The sequence below is a fragment of the Struthio camelus genome, chromosome 16 (genome assembly GCF_040807025.1).
Source record: "Struthio camelus isolate bStrCam1 chromosome 16, bStrCam1.hap1, whole genome shotgun sequence".
Lineage (NCBI taxonomy): Eukaryota > Metazoa > Chordata > Aves > Struthioniformes > Struthionidae > Struthio > Struthio camelus.
This window is the reverse complement of record NC_090957.1, coordinates 15,340,014-15,359,476: the sequence shown is the minus strand read 5'-3', so window position 1 is coordinate 15,359,476 and position 19,463 is coordinate 15,340,014. Positions and strand designations below refer to the sequence as shown.

Genomic DNA, 19,463 nt, shown 5'->3' with positions numbered 1-19,463 from the left:
GCCGGAAAGTCAAAACAATTAGGCGGTCGGCTCGCCGGCCGCCGGTGCCGCCGGGCTCGTCTGGGAAGAGGGGGACGAGCCCCCGCCGCGCGGCCACCGCGTAGCCCTCCGAGAGCCGCCTGTGCGAACCGAGCTGGGCAGGTAGCTGGAATAAGGGCCTTTCTAGCTTTAGAAATAATCACTTAAAATTAATTTATGGCAATTACCGGATTCCTACATTTATGTCATTTTCAGAACTATATAAGGCAAGTTGGATGATATAAATGTATTTTGGGCGCTGCTGTGAAAGGGAGGGAGTTGATATATGTTTTTAATCACGTTCCAGCATCATCAATTCAACACCCACACAGAATTAGATAGCTGGGCCGGGGCGCGAGCGCTCCAGCCGCTAACAAGGCAGCCGGTGGGGTAAAGCCCTTCTTCCAGGCGAGGAGCTTTGCTGCCCGCATTAATCTTTATTGAAAAATAAGTGGGAAGCTGGCTCCGCTGGCTGAGGGTTTCGCCTTCCTGGGGCGTTCCCCAGGCTTCCTTTTTTTTTTTTTCCTTTCCTTCTGTTTTACAGGTAATATGTTTGAATGTGGCAGTTCCCGGTGACTTAGGCTGAGGGAGAGGGTGGGAGGGAGGCAGAAGAGGCTGGGGCCGACGCAGGGGCAGCGAGCTGGTTTTGCCCCGCGCGCTGCAGAGCCGGGCGCTCCGCGGCCCCGGTGACAGGTGAGTTTGTGCCTGTTCTTCCTTCACCTGCGGGCACGGAAAAACGTCCCCGATGTCCATCCCGTGGCTACGAGACCCAGCTCCGGCCCTCAGCTCTTCGAAAGCCCCTCAAAACATGGTGGGGGGACAGGGCTGCCCTTTCCTGACTTTCTCAGGAAGCATTTGTGGAGGAGGTTTTTTTTCTAGGGAAACCCCCTTTCCCCTGCGGCGGTGCGACGCCGGCTGGCGCTGGCTCTGCCAGGGCGGCGGGGATGCCGAGGGCGCGCGGGGCCGCCTGCCCGGCTTGGCCGCCCCGGCTCGGGGCGACACCTCCGGCGCGTTTCTCGCAGGGCTTACAGCCCCAGATTCGGCGATTAGCGTCTCCTGAGCGCGATTATCACGGCGATTAGCGCTGCCCCGAGATTAAAGGCAGGTGCAATGCCAGCTGGGGATTAGCATGGCGAGGCTGGGCTCGGGCAGGGGCTGCTCAGCCTCGGATAGCGCCAGCCCTTGCAGAAACGCTCTTGCTGGGACAGACGTTGCACCCTGCTTGGAGAAGCTGCCCTGCCTGGACGCGCACCCGCAGGGCACCGCTGCTGCCCCGCGGCCCTGCAAATCCTGGCACGTAAGGGCTGAGCTGCCAAGGAGGGGTGAAGTGCAGCTCCGCGCTGCGAAAGGGGCCACGGGCCGGGCTCGTGGGGCGCTAGACCTTATTGCAGCAGGGAAACGGCTTCACCCGGCTCCCGAAGTGGCGCGCTGCGGGATCGAGCCGCTGTTATCCCCACCACGGGGTCCCGAGCGCTTCGGGTGCTGCTGGTGGCTTCCCCGCGGGTGCCCGGTGCGGGGGTGGCTGTGACGGATGGCGTCGGGTCCTCGGGTGGGCGCAGGGCAGCGAGGCCGGACGGAGCCGTCCGCCCGTCTGTCTCTCCATCCATCCGCCTCTGCCTCGCGCCGTGCGTCTAATCGGATCGCATTGCCTGGGCAGCGTCCCAGCACTCGGTGCCAGCGCCCTGGCAGCGTTGATGCACCGAAGACTATATATATATATATTTTTTTTCCTCAGTGTTTGACAAGAACCTTTCCAAATATTTACAGGATTGTGCATTTGCTCTGACTGCTTGGGGAAAGGGGGGCCGGGGAAGCGAGGGCTGATGCGCGAGGTCTATTTAGACCCCGTGTCCCCGGCTGGCGTGGGAGGGCTGGGGAGAGCCGAGTCCCTTAAGTCGTTTCTCATGTAGGTGCTAAAGGGGCTTTCGCTGTCGGAGCTGACGTGGTGCCATCGGGTGTCAAGTCAATGTCTCCTGCCCGCTGGAGCGAGCGGGACGCGCAGCGGGGACGTCGCCGCTGCTGGTTGATGTCCCAGGGTGATGGGGAGCTGGTGGTGGGGAGCGAGGCGCTGCCGGTCCCCGCCGGGCTGGAGCAGCCTCGGGGCCGCCCTGACTTAGGCCAGCTGGAAACGGCCCGCAGCCCGGCCAGGGAAGGGGGGGCACGGGGGGCGCACCGTGCCCCCAGCAGGCGTAGGAGGGGTGTGTGTGTGAAGCCAAACCCTTTTGGGCATCTGTCCCTGCCCATCCATCTCCTTTTTTTTGGGGTAGCTCTTTGGGGAAATGCACCCTCCACGGAGCAGCCGATATCTTCCCCCCGCGCCCCATAAGGGGAGCAGCGTTCGGGCAGGTCCCCGCGGAGACGGATGGCTGCGGGGACCCCGCGCCGGCGGGGACCCTTGTCAAAGGGAAGGCTTTATCTGCAACATCCGTGCCGACAGCCTCTCTGAACAAACGTGATAACGGAGATCCCCGGCCACCCGTTACTGGTGACTCCTTGCGCCGCAGCGGTGGGTTGGCGATGGCGCTTGCAGCTGCTGGGGGACCGCGTCCTGCCCAGGCGCCCGCGGGACCCGGGCTTCACTTCTCCAGCTACCACTGAGCAATGCAACATGTGCGTCCCCGCCGGTACCGGCGGAGGCTGGACCTGAACCAGGGCTGGAAAGGACGGAGGTTTGACCGCCTGTTGATGGCGGGGGGGTGCGTGTGCAGGGTGAGGGAGGACCCTTGCATTACGTCAAAGGCTTGAAGAAGAAAATAATAAGCTTGGTGGGGTGAGGGGAAGAGAGAAATTTGGTCTGGAAGGCTGTTATCGCACCTGGCCATGCCCGGGTTTGCTTTCTTTGCTTCATCCCAGCCGCTTTGGTGCAACAGTGTTGAGCACTGGAGGCATCTGCCTGCCTCCAGCCCCCAGTGACCGGCGTGGCATTCCCGGCCTCCTGCTCAGGGGGTGCTTTTCAAACACAGCCCAGACCTGTTTGATTTCCTCCCCCCCCCCAAAAAAAAATTGCAGCTCCCAGCGAAATCCCTGTGTGCTGAGATGGCCCCGCACACCCTCCTGCGTGCCGCTGGGCTGGTCTCCCCGTGGCTCTCTGCCCCCTCTCCATCCGGCTCTCTTTATTGCCCCATCTCCTGAAGGTTTCTGATTTCCTCCTCTGCCGGTGGGATGTGACTTTGACAAGTTGCAACCTTTAAAATAAATCACCTGTAGCAAGGCATGGATGCTGCAGCTGATGCTCAAATGAGGCAGCTCGTTCTGACCTTGCTTGCATTGTCTTTGGCTGAAAAAGCCATGATTTATCTCCAGCATCTCCCCAACCCAGTGGTACGAGCAGCAACCCCTAATGCCAGCTGGCCGGGCACCTGGCAGTGCCTGCCCGATGGCTTCAGACCCCCTCGGGAAAGAGAGACTGCAGCCGCCTGCTCTAGCCCACCCCAGCCCCTCCACCTGCCAAAGCCAGAGCCATAAATAAAATCCAGCCGGGGTAAAAATACTTATTTCTATAACAGTCGAAAAATATCCCAGTGGCGGTGCCAAGAAACTGCCAGAAACGCTGTGGAAACGCAGGAGGGATTGCACCCAAACACCCTACTTTAAAAGCTCTCATCAATCAGGAAGGAAATGTTCCCGAGACGGGGCAGGATCCCGCGGGAAGCGCAGCGCTGTCGCGGGCTGCCCCAGCTCCCTGTCGCAGCTGGGAAACTGAGGCAGGGAGTCGCTCAAGGTGCCTGGGACGCCGAGTTCGCCCTCCGGAGCGCCCCGGCGAGCAGGAGCAGGTCGGCGAAGGCTGAATCAGCGGCAATGCCACCGCTTTTATCTGTCTGTCACTTTGCCTGCGGCCGCCCCCAGGGATTCGCGCCCGTGAGTCAGCCCTCCCCTCCCCAAAGCAATCAGGAGATTGGTTTATAAATCATGAGATTTTTCACGAAAACAAGCGCTGTCCGCGGCTGTCGCCTGCGTGGTGGCGTTGGGCTGGTTGAGCATGCATCTCCGAGGGGAGACCTTGGCCAGTCCCAGGGTGACGGTGCTGTTTCGGGCTCACTGCGCCCTGCTGCCCTGGGGACAGCCCTGGGCAGCTGCCGTGTCCCGTGCTACATCCATCCTCCAGCCTTGTCCCTGGCTGCCACAAGGCTGTGCAAGGAGGCAGAGCGCGGGAAAATCCTGCTGAGCTGCCTTCAGCCCTTCTCCTCCTCCTCCCAGGCTGCTGATGGCCACGGGGAGCCCGAGGTGGGTGGACAGGGCAAACCTCATCTCCCCCCGCTTTGTCTCTCTTGCTCTGGCATCTGGTGGGGATCTCCCTGTCCCGTCCCCAAGCATCATTCGTGAGGCGCTCCCAGCCGCGCTGTGTCCCACGACACCCACAGGTGCTGGGGTGCGCGAGGGGCTCAGCGCAGGGCGCCCCCTCCTCTCGGCGCTGCGGCGAGCAGGCCGTTCTCGGGGGCGTCTTCAGTTCCCATCACTGCTCAAGGTCAATAACTTTAATTGCCATGAATTATTTGGCATTAATGGAGATGTCATATGCACTTCCACTGTAAATGAGGCTTCCAGGATGAACGTGCTGGCCAATATTTCCTGGTGAAGGGAGATGGGGAAATATATTGCAGCGCAGCAGGAAGGGTGAGGGGATGGAGGGGGTGTGCAAGCGCTCCTGGGGAAGGCAGGGCAATCCACCCCTCCGAGCACTTCTGCTACCTCTGTGCATTGTGCATCTACACGGGAAGGAGACACATAAAACACGGAGATCTCACTGGTGGGGATAGATGTGGCAAAACCTGATCTTTGCAGCTCTAGCTTCACGTAGCACCCGCCTACCCTGTGCTAATACCACTGAAATGGGAAGGGGGAGGAAACTACAGGGTTTCCCATTGCTGCAGTTTCAGCCTTTGCCTCCTGCTGATGTTCCTGGGTGACCAGGGGCATCTCACGGGATGGATGGAGCTGTTCTCTGGCTCTCTGTAGCCTCTCGCGTAGCCAGAACACAGCTCCCTGGTGCAATTCGCCCCCGGGCCCCAGGTATTCCCACGCCCCACGGTGCTGGTGGCGGGTGAGGGCAGCGTTTCTGAGGCGCAGCTTCAAAAGCCACGCTGCTCCCCCCAGACCCCGTCTCCTGCAAGGAGCAGGCTGTGCAGCGCACAGCCCCGCAACGGCACAGCTGACAAGGCAGGGGAGCCAGGGACGAGATAAAGCTGTGCCCAGCCATGCTGCCGAGCATCTCCTGGCCCTGCAGAAATTGCTTCCCTGCTGCTGCAAGGCAGATGAGACAAGGCAGTCCCCAAGGGACTGGGGTGAGGGGGTGGCTGATTCTCCATCTGGAGATGCTGGGGTGGTGCTGAGGGGTCCCAGCTGCCCCTGGCCCTGTGAGGGGGCTGCAGCCTGGCCCTGCTTGCATGCACGGTGCTGCAGGGTGCGCGATCTGCAAGGCAGCATGGGCCGAGAGGGCTGGGGACGCAGAGACGGAGGGGGACACCCCACCAACCAGGATGGGGAGGGACACTGAGCATAAACCCCCTTGGGGGTAGCCGGGGGGAGTGCCCAAGCCCCCTTGGCCATCTCCATCCTGGGAGCGATAAGCCATGAGCACCCAGACCTCTCTACCCATCTCCTCCTGCCCTCGCCTCCCAAACCTCATTCATTAATATTACCTTCTTGCATTTGCAGCGGCGGCCGTGCATTGCCCCCGGGCTCCTCAGCAATGCGAGGGGCAGGGAGGGGAGGGCACGGTGGGCCTTGCAGCCCCTTCTCTGCACCGCGGGGTGCTGGGGAGGGGGTCGGCTGGGGACTGGCATGGATGAGGGGGAGGCTGGGGAGGGGGGCTGCGTTGCATTGCATTGCTTGCATTGCATTGCATTTAATTGCCTTGCATTGCACCGGCAGGGAGCAGGGCTCTGCTCTGCTTCCTCCTCCTCCTCGCCCAAGAAGGAGGAGGAGGAGGAGGAGGAAGGCGCCTCCCCTCCCGCCCTCCCCGCGCTGGCACCCACCGGAGCCCGATGCGGCTCCGGCCGGGCGAGCGGCCACGGGAGCGCCCAGCGGCGGGGCCCCCCCGCGACGGGCAGGGCAGGGCCGGCCCGGCTGCAGGCGGGGGGGGACAGCGGAAGAGGCCAACCCCCCCCCCCCAACTTGCCTCTTTCCCCAGGGCTTTTGCACCCTCCTGCCTTTCTTTTTCTTTGCAAGCGGGAGGGGGGACACCCCCACTCCTTAATCGGGGGGGGGGGGAAGGCCAAAGGCGGCGGGGAGCGCCCCCTCTTTGCGTGCTGGCGGCCGCCCCCGCCCGCTCGCAGCCCTCGCACACGGCCGGGGGGTGAGCGGCCCCCCCCCCGGCCCGGGCGCTCTGCCGGCCCCGCTCCCCCAAACTTTGCCTTCCGATGCAGCCACTCTTCTGCTGTGCTCCGCCGAGGTTTTCTTGCCGCTGATTAATTGCATCTGCCTGGGATTAATTACCCTCCTGCTTTTGTGTGTTTTTTTTCTGTTGTTCTTTTCTTTTCTTTTTTTTTTTTTAATTGCGGGAACCGCTTTCATTCTTTTTTTTTTTTTTTTTTTTTTTTGGAAGAAGCTGCTTGGAAATCTTTTTTGGTTTTTTTTGTGCATGGGGGGGGTCGGCGACCTGCTAGCCCTGCAGCATCATCCTTGATCAGCACCTTTTTTTTCTTTCTTGGGGGGGGGGTGGTGGTCACACGTGCTCTTTTACCCTCTGGATCCTGGAGGAAGAAGAGGAGGAGGGGGAACCCAGCCCCCCCTTCCCGCCGCCTCGGTGCACCCCAGATGCTGTAGGTCGTCCTGCAGGCACTGGGGGGGTTGCGGCAGGCTTGAGGTGCGGGCTGGGGAGGGGTGGGGGGGCCGGAGATGGGGTGCCCTGCTCGCTGAGATGGGAGGGGGGGCCGAGAGCCAAGCCCCCTAACCTGAGCCAGTTCCCCCCCCCCCCCCCAAAAAAAAAATTCTGCTTTTGGCTGCTGCTCCCGGCTTGCACGTGGTTGGATTTAGGGGATTTTTGCGGTTTTTTTTTTTTTTTTTAGTGCTCGGTTTGGATTTTTCTCTCTGCCGGGGGGTGGCCCCGGGCTTCGTCCCCCTCCCTGTGTTTCGGCCCCCCCCGGCCCTCCGCGCCCCGCACCGCAATGGCCTCGCCGGAGAGGATGCACCCGGGACCGGCCGCGCTGCTCTGCTGCCTCTGCTCCCTGCTCGTCCTCGGTAAGCGCTGGGGACCCTGCCGGGGGGGGGGGGTGGTACGTGTGTCCGTGCGGGTGTCTGCATGTCTGGGGGGGCTCTGCCCCAGCGAGCCCTCTGCCCTGCCGCCCCCGACCCGCCGGCGGCTCCCCGCGGCCGCCCCCCCCCCCACCGAAACGGGTGCAGATTAGAGTTTATTCCAGGCTTAACAAAATGACAGATTGTGCTTCTGAGCGCTCCTAATGGGCTGTTTCCGCGGGCAGGCAGAGGGGAAGGAGGGAGCAAGACAGGGAGGGGTTGGGGTTGGAGGGCTTTAATTCTGCCAGCCCTCCCCTCCTCAACCCAAACTGCCCATGTCTCTTGCTTTCTTAACGCAGAGATGGATTTAGCGTAAGGATCAAAGTCTTTATCTGCTATTATCCACTGGCTTATCCCCCAGACCCAGGGGCACTTTCGGAGCCTGCGATGAGTTGTGCTGGGGGACCTGGGGATGTGGCTTCTTTTTGGGGTGCATCGGGGGGGACCGTAGCCTCTTTGATTGCTGTGTTTCTTTCCGAAATTCCCCCGTGCTTTCTGGGGAGGGGGTTTCTTGCTTGCGGTGCTGCCTGCTGCCCCCCAGCTCCCGCCACGGTCTGGGAAGGAGGGGGGACCCCGCTCTCCTGTGCTCACTTTCCCTGAGTTGCATTCAAATCACTGCTTTAACCCTATAACACGGCGGAGCTGCGCGTGTGACCGGCGGTGACATCCCCAATCGCCCCCGGAGAGGATGGACGGCACCGGCTGCCGGGTGCGTTTTGGCCGAGCGAGGCCGGAGCGGTGCCGGCCGTGTTACGTGCCGTACGGGCCCCGTGGGCTGAGGCCGTGGGAAACCGGAGCGTGCCGGGGCTGGCTGCGCGGAGCGCGTTCGCTTTTGTCGGATGGCTTTTGCGTAAAAGCAACGCCCAGGAACGCACCAGCCGAGCGGGTTCCCCAGGAGCTGGCTCGACGGAGCAGAGCGCCGGGCTGCTGGCAGGTTTCGGGGAGCCGCACGCGCATGGCGCAGCCCCTTGGGCTGCCAGCTCTTTCCGCCCCCTCCCTTCCCGCTGCCGGTCTCCGTCTCTGGAGGAAACGAGATGCTGCCGGGGAGCCGTTCCCGGGTTTGTGGACCGTGCCTGGCTCCATCTCGCGCTGGCGGCGGGGCGAGACGAGGAGCAGGCACTTTCGGGGCTCGGGCATCCGCAACCACCCGCTCCGCGAGGCTCTTTCAGGAGCGCGGTGGGGAGGAAGGGGGACGAGCGGCATCTCTGTCCCTACGCACACGTCTCTTGTTTGACACCCAGAGCGCTGCAGGGAGCAGGCAGGGGTTTTCTCAACAACTCCTTCGGACCAAGCTGAGGAGCGGGAGCAAACAGGCTGCGGGTGCTGCTCCCGGCAGCACGGCTCGCGCCGGCGGGGAAAGCTCGGGCCGAGCCGGGCTGACGGGCGCCGCAACTTTATTTAGCATCTTACGGCATGGCGGGTGCTGCCCCCCCCACCCCGTTATCCAGGAGACAGGTTGCTTCTCAGCTTTATTGTCGCGGCAGGATTGTGCTTGGCAGCACTCACCTCTAGGAACAACAGGTAACCGGCTTCCCGGCCCGTGTGATTGACAGCCGACAGGGGAAGCAGGATCCCCCTCTCGCTCTCTTGTATTTGCCTTTATGAGAGTCAGACGTCTGGGTCGCCGCTTTCCCATCACGGGTGAGCTTCCGAAGGCGTCTGTCAGCTCTGCTGGCGGATAGACTGGAGAAGACGGGAAATCTCTTTATGCAAACGATTAATCAGAAATTGCCTGCCTGCGCCGCGAGGCTCCGGGTGGAGGGGACGGAGGCGTCCCCTGCGCTCGGTCCCCTCCCGGAGGTTCCCACGCGGCCCATCTCCTGCAGCCAGTGCCGATGGGTGCAGCTTGGCCTCAGCCGCTGGCTTACACCGTGGCACGGTCTGGTCCCTGGCTGTGGCAGGTGACGAGTTGGGGGTCCTCATTGCTGCGGCACCAGCTCGGACAAGGGAGCTGGGAGCGGAGGGCTCGTCGTCGGGTTTTGGGGAGCCGTGTCCAGCTGGGTCAAATTAGCAGGGGACATGCTGGGGCCAGCAAGGCCGGAGCGGAGGGCTTTGCTGGTGGGATGCCGCAGCTGGGAGCGGAGCTGGCCTAAAAGGAGGGCCCAAAGCCCAGGCTCGACCTTCGGTGCCTCCTCCCTGCCGGGGGGGGGACGCCTGTTGCCCCCTGTGCCAGTCCAGCAGGGAGCAAACCTGCCCTCGCTCCCCGGCGGAGCGAGGGAGGAGGCGACTTCCCAAACCGAGGAGCGGCTTCTGCTTCGGCGGGGGCTGCCGCAGGAGCTGGCCAGCATCTCCGCGCCGGAGGGGGCCGAGAGGCGTTTGCCAGGAGTTTTAGGCTCTTTTTGTGATGCAAAGCTGCCCTCGCCAGCCGCTTTGGCCTTTCCTGGACCAACGAAGGTCTCAGGGTGAGCCAGAGAATGAGACCGAAAGCTCCTAGTTTACCCGGCCTTTCTTACGAATTCCTCGGACTGGCGGCTGAGGTCGGCTCACGGCTAATCAGTGCCCTTCTCTCCTGGTCGGGTGGTTTTTCTTTTCTGTTTCTTTTTTTTTTTTAATAGCAATCCTTAGTAACAACTTTGCACCCTTTGTATTTTCCTGCCGGCTCTGGGAGCCGGGAGCTGCTTGGCTGCCTTCCCCGAATCAGCTGCTTTCAGAAAGGGGCTTTTTGGCATCTCCGGCTGGAAAAGGAGCCCGAGGTGGGGCTGGCCCCGGGGCTGCACAAGGGCTTTCCGGAGTGACGTCGCATGGGAACGGACCCCGGCGTCCGGGGCCGCGGCTCGGCGGCGGTTGGCGGATGCCGCACGCTCAGTGCGGTTGCGCTGGGAAGCTGAAAGGGCCCTTTCGGGATGCAGCATTGCTGCCCGGGGAGGGGGGAGTTTACCCCCGCGCTGCGGGTGGTGTCAGCCTAAATAACTTGTGCTGTCCGTGTGCTCGAGCCTGGAGAGCCCGGACTCCTGGGTCCCCTTACTGCCGCCTGTTGAGCCTCTTCCTAGCAGCTGTGCCTCAGTTTCCCCTCTGCCTGAGGCAGCACCTGCCTTGAGACGGTGGTTGGGGAGGGGATCCTGGGGGTGGAAACACCGTTATTTAGCCTGCGTGCCGTTGGCATGAGGCAGGCCTCTACTTCCTTTGTGGTCGGTGCTGCTCGCTCGCCCTCTCAAAAGCAAATAACTGCAGAGAAGAAAAGAAAGGAAGGCTGCAGCATGGAAGGGTGCTAATTCGAGCAAAGTGAGCACGCGTGGCGCTGGGGATAGAGGCTGGTGCAGGATGAGGCCCGGATGCTGGCAGCCCGTGGCTCCATCCCAGCGCGATGCCAGCAGGTGTCCCGCATCTCTGCTCCGGCTCGGAGCATCTCCGGGCTGGGAGGGCCACGGTGGCCGTCTGCGGGCACGGCTGCCCTCGCGCTGGCCGGCCTGGCGCGCAGCGAGGCACCGGGGCTCGGGGCTGTGATCGCAGGTTATGCGGAGGAAAATCAGCCGGGGTGGCGGGGGAAATGACCGTCCCTGCCGGGCGAGCACGGCAGCGCTCGGGATTTTTTTCATGCCAGCAGGTGGGGATATGCTATAAACTTGGCAGCTGGGTGCCGAAACCTGCGGGTGAAAATGCACCGGGCGTTTATTTGTTTAACAGCCGCCGTCCTGGGCGTGATGCTGCTGGAGCTGCCGTGGCACCGCTGGCTCCAGCGTGGAGCAGGGAGGAAACAGCATCCCCTGTCCCATCCCAGAGGAGGCAGGAGCGGATTGCTACGTTGGATGGGATTCGGTCTCGTTCTTGCCCTGGACTGGCACCTCGTGGCTGCGTGTGGTCCGCACGCTGGTGGCAGCGATGCCGTGCAGGTCTGGGTGTCCTGGCATGCGACCTGGGGCCGTGCTCGGTCCAGCGGACGGACGGGACAGCGGAGCAGCGGGTCACCCCGTGCAGCACCCGCCGCTCCAGCCTCCAGCTGCGTGTCCTTGTCCTCCCCAAAGGAGGCCTCCAGCTTTTGGCTCCGGGGTGCCGTCGTGTGACCCTCAGCTCTTTCCTACATCACCCCTAGCTGGATGGTTGGGCTGCGATGTGATGATGCCATGGTGGAAATGCCATTGGGGAACCACCTTTTTCTTTCTCCCTTTCTCATTTAATTTGTCCTCCCTGTGATGTTGGACATGCTTGGCAAAGCGTAGCCTTCCTCCACTCACCTGCGGCGGAGGAATCGGGCGGGAGAAGGTCGGTCCCCTTGTCACCAGTGGGAAAACATTGCAGGAGAGAAAGAAATACATGAGGGGTGTTATTGGCAGTGTGGTAGAAATTCTCCAAGCAATAATTTTTGTCCGGGGAGCCTTGAATTTCTAATGCAAGTTTAAATTCGAGGTTGAATGGTTGCCTGCCGTCGCGTTCGTTTTTGCAGCCTAGCAACAAGTTGGTCCTTTTAAAGATAAAAGTGAACGTTAGTGTCACGGTTTTTACTCCTGTATATTTAAAGATGTGCTAGGTGCCTTGATACCCTCTGCAGGAGCTGCATTCTTGCGCATGCACATCTGTGCGTGCACGTGGTTGTGTGCGCACGTCTGTGCGTGTGTCGGTTCCTTTCTCCAAGGAGCAGGTGACCGTCTTGCAGCCTCGTGCACGCCTGCACCGCTTTCCCCCTCAGACTCGACACGTTTTTAGCAAAGAGGGCTTTTTGCTAGACCGTCTTTGGCATTTGAGTCCAGTAAGTGTCAGCAAACCCAGCCATCGCCTCCATGCGGGTTTGCAGCACTTCCCTCTGAGTCTGGCTCTGCCAAAACTAAGCGCAGCTCCGTGCCGCTCTGTCACCCTCGTGCAATGAAGCTCTCGACGGGGCAGGGACAGTGGGTGCCACGGTGGCTGCCAGCGCCATGTGCTGGCTATAAGACCATGCATCTCACAGGCGCATCTGTGGACCCTGCAGCTGGTGACTCAGGAGACGAAGCCACCCTGACCCGGTTCATCCCACTTGATGCCAAACTTGCCAGCCTTCCTGGTCCTGCGGGATCTGGGGTCCCCTTGCGTCCCTGGGGCGCGTATGGCAGAAGCTGGGTGCAGGCCATCAGCTTCTTGCAGCCTCCCTAACTGCTGCTTGCCTTGGGTGACCTCTTCCTGCTCTGGCTGCCCGGGGGCACCCTTGGGTGCTCTGGGGGGGAGCTGGCCCATGCCACTTCCCCGGCGGTGCTGTCTCCCAGTGGCTGAGCTGGCCTGGGAGCAGCCACGTGGCTGGAAGGGTTTGGACCTGGGCTCAAACCAGCCACCCCGGGGAGACCCACAGGACTGTGGCCCAGGGTGGCAGGGAGACAGGAGGAAGGGTGCTATAAGGAAACCACAGCAATTCCCCGTGGCGTGCTGAGTGATTTTTGGAAACCTGGGCCTTTTAAAATACTATTATTATTATTATTCATCCCACCATGACCAAATGCTGAGTTCCCTCCTCGCTCTGTCTCTCTGCAGGAGGCTGTTACAAAAGAAGAGGAAAGGGAAAAATAAAAACAGCCCGATCCCTGCAGAATGCTGACGTTGCAAGGGAGCATCCTGGCACCCTTGGGGGACCTGGTTTCTCCCCTGGCACCCACTCCCTCCCATCCCCCTTGAAACGAGGCACCCGGTATCACAAGCAGGGTTAAATGGGGAGATCGGATGGATGTGGCCCATTCCTGATAAATCCAAGGAGACAAATGGTGAGGGAAAGATTGTTTTCATGCCATAACCTGATTTTCAGCTCCTGTAATTGCATCACCAAAATAGCATGAAATTGGAGGGTGGAGGAATCTGTTAACGGCTGGTGTATTCCCCTCCTGCACACTCGGCGCTTGTCGCTGCCGCCGTACCAACATCCCATCCATCTGGAAAAGGTCACTCTTGCTAATCTAATAGGAGGCTTTTATTATTAAATACATGGCTCTGCTAATGAGTGACCACCCAGAGAGCGGGGAAGATGGGCTGGAGATCTGGGCGCCAGCGGTGACTTTCGAAACAGTGGTGGGATCTCTTGGCCAGTTCTGGTCAAATTTGATGGTGGGTTGGAGATCCCTGCTGCTGGCGGGGTACAACCTGGGCCAGGCGTTTCTCGACCATCACATCTTCCCAAAAAGCATCTGGCTTTTGAGATATGGATGCTGCTTTCCTCGTGCTGTTGCTTTCCCCACGATTGGTGCCTAGATTTTATTAAGCTGTTGCTTGACTTGTTGCTGCCGGCAGCTGGGCTCTTATCGCTCGCTGCAATGTGCCGGGTTTCAACTTGTAACTCCTGATTCCTGTTTCACCTGACCCTGTTAGTTAAGGGCTTTTTATCCTATCTGGTTTGTTCTCCCTGGGAAGACACTGTAATCAAGGCAATTCTCAATTTTCTTCCTTGATGAAGTTATTGTCTCCTGCCGGTGAGCATTTTCCCGCTGCTTGGACAATATTTGCTATCTTTGATTTTTCAATAGCTCTTCTAGAAATGCAGCGTGGCTCCTGCTGGGGCTGCAGCTGCAGGGGAGAGGCCCTGGCTTACTGGTCGTTGCCCCTGGCCCGTCTCTGAGCTGGGAGAGAGGGGGACGGGGACATTTCTCACCCTGAGGATGCCATAAATGGGCCAGGATTGCATGGGGGCAGTGTGGGATGCTCCCCAGATGCTGCAGGTCTTCAGACTCCTCTCTGCTGTTAAGCGTAGCAGAGCCAATGGTCCCTTGCAGGACTGGCAAAAGTTGGGAAATAATTCCTGGAGGAAAAAAAAAAAAAAAAAGCTACTCTTTTTAAAAATTAAGGAGATTGAAAATGCAATACGCTCTGCTGACGGCTATGCTGCGGCTGTTGCATATACTTCTCTCCGGGTGCCAGCTAGATCAAAAAAAGAAAGGGAATATATTCAAGTCATGCATGTTTGATACCGTGGCAGCTTTAACAGGCAGCAAACTGCTGAGCCGGTAGAAGTCACCAGCTAAGCGTGCGTCCCCAGAGCTGGTATAAGGGGGCTTGGGGTGGCCGGCCGCGCTCGGCTCGCGAGCGGCGTGGGAAGGTAAAACCCAGTTCATGGCCTAGAGCAGAAATTGCAATGACAGGTTCGGAAACAGCAGTGCTTTTGCTCTCCCCGCTGGCTCGTTGCAGGGCTCGGTGCCTTTGAGGTTTGTCCTGCCGGGGGGTCTCGCTCGCGCTGCTTCTGCGCCTCTCTCCCGCACCCTGTCCAAAGGCGGCCTGACACGCGTCGCGAGTGGGGTGAGTTAATCATTGTCTAATAAGTCGCAAACGTGCCGCTCGGCGTCCTCCAGCAAAACGCAAGCTGGCGGCGGGCGGATAAGCGCAGGCTGAGCGCTTGGCCGAGCGGGACGTGAGCGCAGCAGAGCCGCCTGGGTGGCGTGGGGAGGGGGCCGATCCCGGGCACGGCGGGCGCCTGGCAGCCCCGCGGAAGGGGCCCAGGGTCTGACGCGTGGCTGCGATTCGCGCGGGCGCTGCCAGGCTGCTGGCGAGGAGCTCGCCGCGACCGGGGCGGAGGGGGGCCGCGGGCTGCGACCGCCGTGGCCGGGCTGATGGGACGCAGCGGAAGGGGGGGGGTAACCCAAGCTGGGCATGTGTCGGGGCGGGGGGGGGGTCGTCACCCCCCCCCCCCCCAAAAGCAGCATCCCCTCGGCTCCGAGTGAGCCGCAGGTTTATTTGGGGAAACCATCTGCGGCGGGCGGCTGCGGCTGGCGGGGAGCGTCCCCCCCGCCTGCCTTTCGGCACCCCCGGACACACCTGCGGGCGGTCGGGGCCGGGCGCTTTCTCATCTTTCTTTCTTTTTTTTTTCTTTCCCCCCTCCCCTTTCGATTCATTTCTTCATTTGGCTTCCTCCTGCTAAAAGGCCCTTTCCTCCTCGTCGCCCCGACCTGTCCCTTGCTGTGATTTGTGGAAATTGCTCTAAAGTAGCTGCCGAGTAAAAGCCTTGCCTGCTCCGGGAATTTATGGCAGGCTGCGCCTGTGCACGGCACATCCCATTTAGGCCTTATTTATGTATTCCTTTAGGATCGTCTCTCCCTCCCCCCCTCTAATAATTTCCTGGGAGAAACGCGGACCTCGGCGCGGCCGGCCTGGCGCGGGGGCGTTTGCCCTCCGCCGACCGCTGCCGAGCCGGGCTTTGAGCGCTGTCCCGGCGGCCGAGTCCAGCCGCCTTTTCTTGTGCTGCATGTCCCCGTGAAGGCGGGCAGGACCCATGGGTGCTGCCCTCGTCCCCGAGGGCTCTTGCACCGTTACCTTAGCCACGATGCCGTAGCTGGGGGGGGGAGCTGGTTTTGGGAAGAGGCCTCTCCCCGCGGGGGTGCTGGGAGGCGATTTTCGACGACGCTCGGCCCTGACGCGGGGTTTTTGCCCGTGCCTGCAGGCGGACGCGGCGCCGTGGCCCCGCTGCGGGGCCGGCGTTGGCGGGGCGAGGAGCCCAGCGGGCGCGCGGAGGCTGTGGCGCCGGCGCGTCCCGCAGCCCCCCGGGGGCTGTCGGGGGCGATTAGGGGCTGCACCCGGGCGGCGGAGCAGAGAGGGTTGTGTGTGTCGTCCCCCCCCCCCCACGCTGTCTCGCTCGCGCAGCGCCGTGCGGCAGCTGCGGATGCTTTGGGAACAGCCGCGGGAGCGACTGTCTGGGGCCCGGGGGCCTCCGGCTGTGCCGCTGCCCCAACCCGCCGCTGCGGCTGCTGGCGTCCCCTGTCCCCCGGCACAGCCATCGCTCTGCCTCCCCCGCCGGAGCTGGTGGAGGCAGGGATGTCTCGGGGCCTGAACAAAGGGAGAGTCTAGCGGCGCCTGCGGGACAAGTGCACAACCCTATATTAGACACCAGAGAATCCACTGTGTGCCAGCACCTCTGTGCGCAGGACGTCTTAATTCGCTTTTCCTGGCCTGCACCAGCTCAGTTCCTGCCCTGGGATGGTTTGGGACGCCCGACCCAGGTCGCCTGTCCTGGGTGAGCGTTACAGCCCTTCTCGCCGTGGGGCTTGCCGGGGGGCCGGCGCAGAGCCGATGCCCCGCCGTCGGGAGCGGGGACAAGGCCAGCGGCGGTGGCCCGGGCAGGACCCTGGAGCGGCGCCGCGTCCCGCCTGATCCCCGCAGCCTCCCGGCCGCCGCAGCCGGGGCGCCTTATCGCCACGAGCCGGTGGAAGGTAATTTTACATTTGTAACGATTATTCACTTAATTGAGCTCCAATTAGAGAGGACGGGAGGTGGAGGCGCTCGCCGCGACGGAGAGCTTGTTGTCTTTCACGTCGCTGAAAACAATTCCCGAGCGCGCGCGCGGCCGTCGGGCGACGTTTCCACGAGGGGCCCTGCTTTTCTTCTCCGCTTTCAGCTCGTGTTTCGCTCCGGGGTGGCGAGGCGAGGGGCTGGGCTCGGCGCCGGACGCCTGGGTCCCTCGGGGCCGCCCGGCGGTGCCGCGGGCGCCCGCCCTTTATCCCCCTCCCGCGGCTCCTGCTTCGCCTTGGACGCGGCCACCTGGCAAGGCGCGAAAAATCCCCTGCGTCCTTGAGGGGGGCAGCTCGGAGGAGCCGGGAGGGTGAGGCCGAAGGCGACGGAGAGGAGACGCGGCAGCGTGGGGCGAGGGAAAACGCCGGGCCGGAGGGACGGGGAGAGAGAGCGGCCTCGCCGTCCCGGCGGTCGCAGCGGCGCCGTGGGTCCCCTGCTTGGCTGGGCGCGGAGCCGGACACCATGTCCGTGTCCTGTTTTTGTCCTGCGGCCCAGCCAGGCGCTTGAATTCCCGGCGACCAGCAAAGTAACGACCCCCCTCCCCAAAAAAAGTCCCAACCGAGGCTTTAAATCGGCGTGAAACCAGCTGCTGGGGGGCTCTGGCGGATAACGCGACTCCCTCCCCGGTGGCCTCGCCGGAGGAATTTATGGAGGATTTTTATCATGGGGTCAGCTCAAGGAATTGCTTTAAGGACAACTGTGACAGCTCGCTCTGCCCGGGACGGCTGCTGCCCGGGGCCGAAACGCTCCCGCCCCGCTGGCGGGGGGCAGTGGGTGCAGGGGCAGCGGCGGGGACGGGGACGCCGCTGCGGGGGCCGGCAGCACCGGGACGCCCCGGCGGGGTGTCCGCCGGTTTGCAGCCCTTCGGGCCTCCCCGGCGCAGGTCCGGGATCGGGTGAAGGGGGAGCGCGGCTCGTCCCCGGGCTGGGATGCGGGTTCAAAGCCGCCGTGCTGCGCCGGCTGGTCTGGCTGCCGTTCAGCCCTTCGGCGAGGGGCGACTTTTTCCTTTTTGCACCCGTTTTATGCCCCGGCACAGAGCAAATGGTCACGTGTCATGGAGCAGCAGGCGGTTGGTTTGTCCGAGTCACCACCTTCTCACTTTGGACTCCTTTCCCGTTGGGTTTTCTTGCTTGGGGCACCTGCGGGGAGCCGGAGCGGTTACGTGCATTGACCGTGGCACAACCAGGAGGCACCAGGCTGTGGTTGAGGGACGTTGGCAGCTCGGGCAGGGAGAGAGGCTGAATTTTTGGGACGCCAGCAGTGTTATGGGGAAGGCCAGGCCTGGGAGAGCCCAGACCTTCACCGTGCAGACACCTCAACGTGTTTCTGTGCCCATGCCTTCCTGGGGACCGTCCTGTTGAGGACGGCACGGCCGGCAGGCAAGGTGAACCCTTGGCAGCAGCACGGTGCCGGGGCTTGCACGGAGCGGGCTGTGTCACCTCCGCTCCCGGGCAAGGTCTGGGAGGGTGCCAAGGAAAAGCATACCTTATTCCTGCTCTGTTCCCTCTCCTGCTCCGATCTCCCCTTGGGTTTCCATTCCTAGCTTTGGTTCGTTGCATGGTTCAGGCTCCTTCTGCTGGGCCGGACGTCCCGACAGAAGTCCCGTCCCTGCACGCTTCGGATAAGGCTCAGGAGAGGGGACAGGCTCCCCTGCGAGGGGGCAGAGCCGGGAGGCAGCAGAGAGGCTGGAAGAGGCTGCTTTCTTGGTGCCTTCCTTGGAGATATGGTCACCAAGAAATGTTTTGGCATCTCCCCTGGAGCGGAGTTGGGTCCGTTGGCGCGCTTTCCCCGTGGAGCGGAGGAAGGCCGATATCTCGGCGTTTCCCCTAGGGACGCGGATGCTGGGGGGCTCCCTTGGAGGGGAGGCTGGCCAAAGCCCTTGGGAAACGTGCCGGGTGGCCACCGCCTGCCTCCGGGGGCGCCGGGATCAGGTGGCACGTCGGGTCCCCCCGCCGGCAGCGGCTCGGCACGGGTTTGAACCTCTCGACGGAGCATCCCAGAGACTCCCCACTCCCTCCCTTCTCAGCCCTCCCCTCGCTCATCTTATTTTCCAGCACTTTTCTAGTTGATCTCTGGGATGGCAGCCCAGGGTAAGTGGGGATATACACTGCGGGAGTCCCCCGCCGCATCCCATGGGATAAGCCGGGATAAAGATCCCCCCTGGAGCGCAGCTAAAGTGATCCCTATGGCAAACAGCTGGGGCTGCGGATCAGCTAGAGCTCGGGGTTGATGATCGCTGCCAGATAATGGGGAAAGGGGAAGAGGAGGAGGCAGTGGCGGCGCGGTTTGGCCTGGGGGAAGAGGGATGGATACGTCCCGTCTTTTCTGGGTATTTGGGGGAAGACGGGAAGGTGGCCAGGAGCGTGGCAGGACGGTGGTGCCTTCCTTGGGGGCTGGGAGAAAGCAATGAGTAACCCCTGTTTTCGGAGAAGAGGGGTTGCTCCTGCCTTAGGGGCACGTCCAGTCTTCTGGTGCTAGTGAAATATTGAGGTGAAACAGAATAGTGAAATTTCATGCTAAAAACAGCAAGAGATGGAAAGAAAAAGGCGTAAAGAGGCCCAAGCGACCCCCTTGGCTCTTGGCAGAGCGGATGTGGCCGTGCGCTAGTGACACTAGTGCTGTCAGTCCTCAGCTAGGAGAGAGGCAGGCGTCTGGGGGACGCGATGCCCAAACCACTGCCCCTGCCTTGTGACGTGTGTGTAATCTTGGCCTCATGGGGTCTTTTTTGGTCAAGCCTTGATTTTCAGACAAGGGCTGAAGGCTCCTGCCCGACCCTGCTGGCTTCCTTGCTCGCCCTGTCCCCCGTGCCCCTGGCCCAGCATCCGCGCCGGGGCTCAGCGGCTTGGTCGGAGGTGAGAGGCTCAGCCCCATCTGGCTGAGCGGCTGCAGCTGGCGCGGGGTCACATCTGGCTCGGCAGATGTGGCCGGCCTGGGGGGCTCTTGCAGCCCGTTGTGTGTTTCTGCCTCCTCTGCTGCCATCTTACCCTGCGGGTTGCACGTGGCCCCGAAATGCCCCAGCTCCCTGCTTGCTGGGCACGCGCAGAGGG

The 19,463-nt window shown here is 62.0% G+C and overlaps 1 protein-coding gene across 12 annotated transcripts in view; it reads left to right on the top strand.

Moving 5' to 3' along the window:
* Positions 1–6,035: 6,035 nt before the first annotated feature.
* The window catches only part of TMEM132E (transmembrane protein 132E), a 37,068-nt gene continuing 23,640 nt past the window's right edge, over positions 6,036–19,463 (top strand). For 2 of the 12 annotated variants that reach the window (XM_068910095.1, XM_068910090.1), the window contains exons 1-2: positions 6,036–6,779; positions 7,026–7,197. In XM_068910095.1, coding sequence (XP_068766196.1) covers positions 7,125–7,197 — 73 coding nt within the window. In that variant the 5' untranslated portion in view covers positions 6,036–6,779; positions 7,026–7,124. Of the gene's footprint in view, positions 6,824–7,025; positions 7,198–7,528; positions 7,564–7,937; positions 7,961–8,166; positions 8,773–8,837; positions 8,893–10,398; positions 10,474–12,687; positions 12,915–14,384; positions 14,434–19,463 lie in introns of those variants that run through there. The other 10 variants (XM_068910092.1, XM_068910091.1, XM_068910094.1 and 7 more) reach the window with 10 other exon arrangements.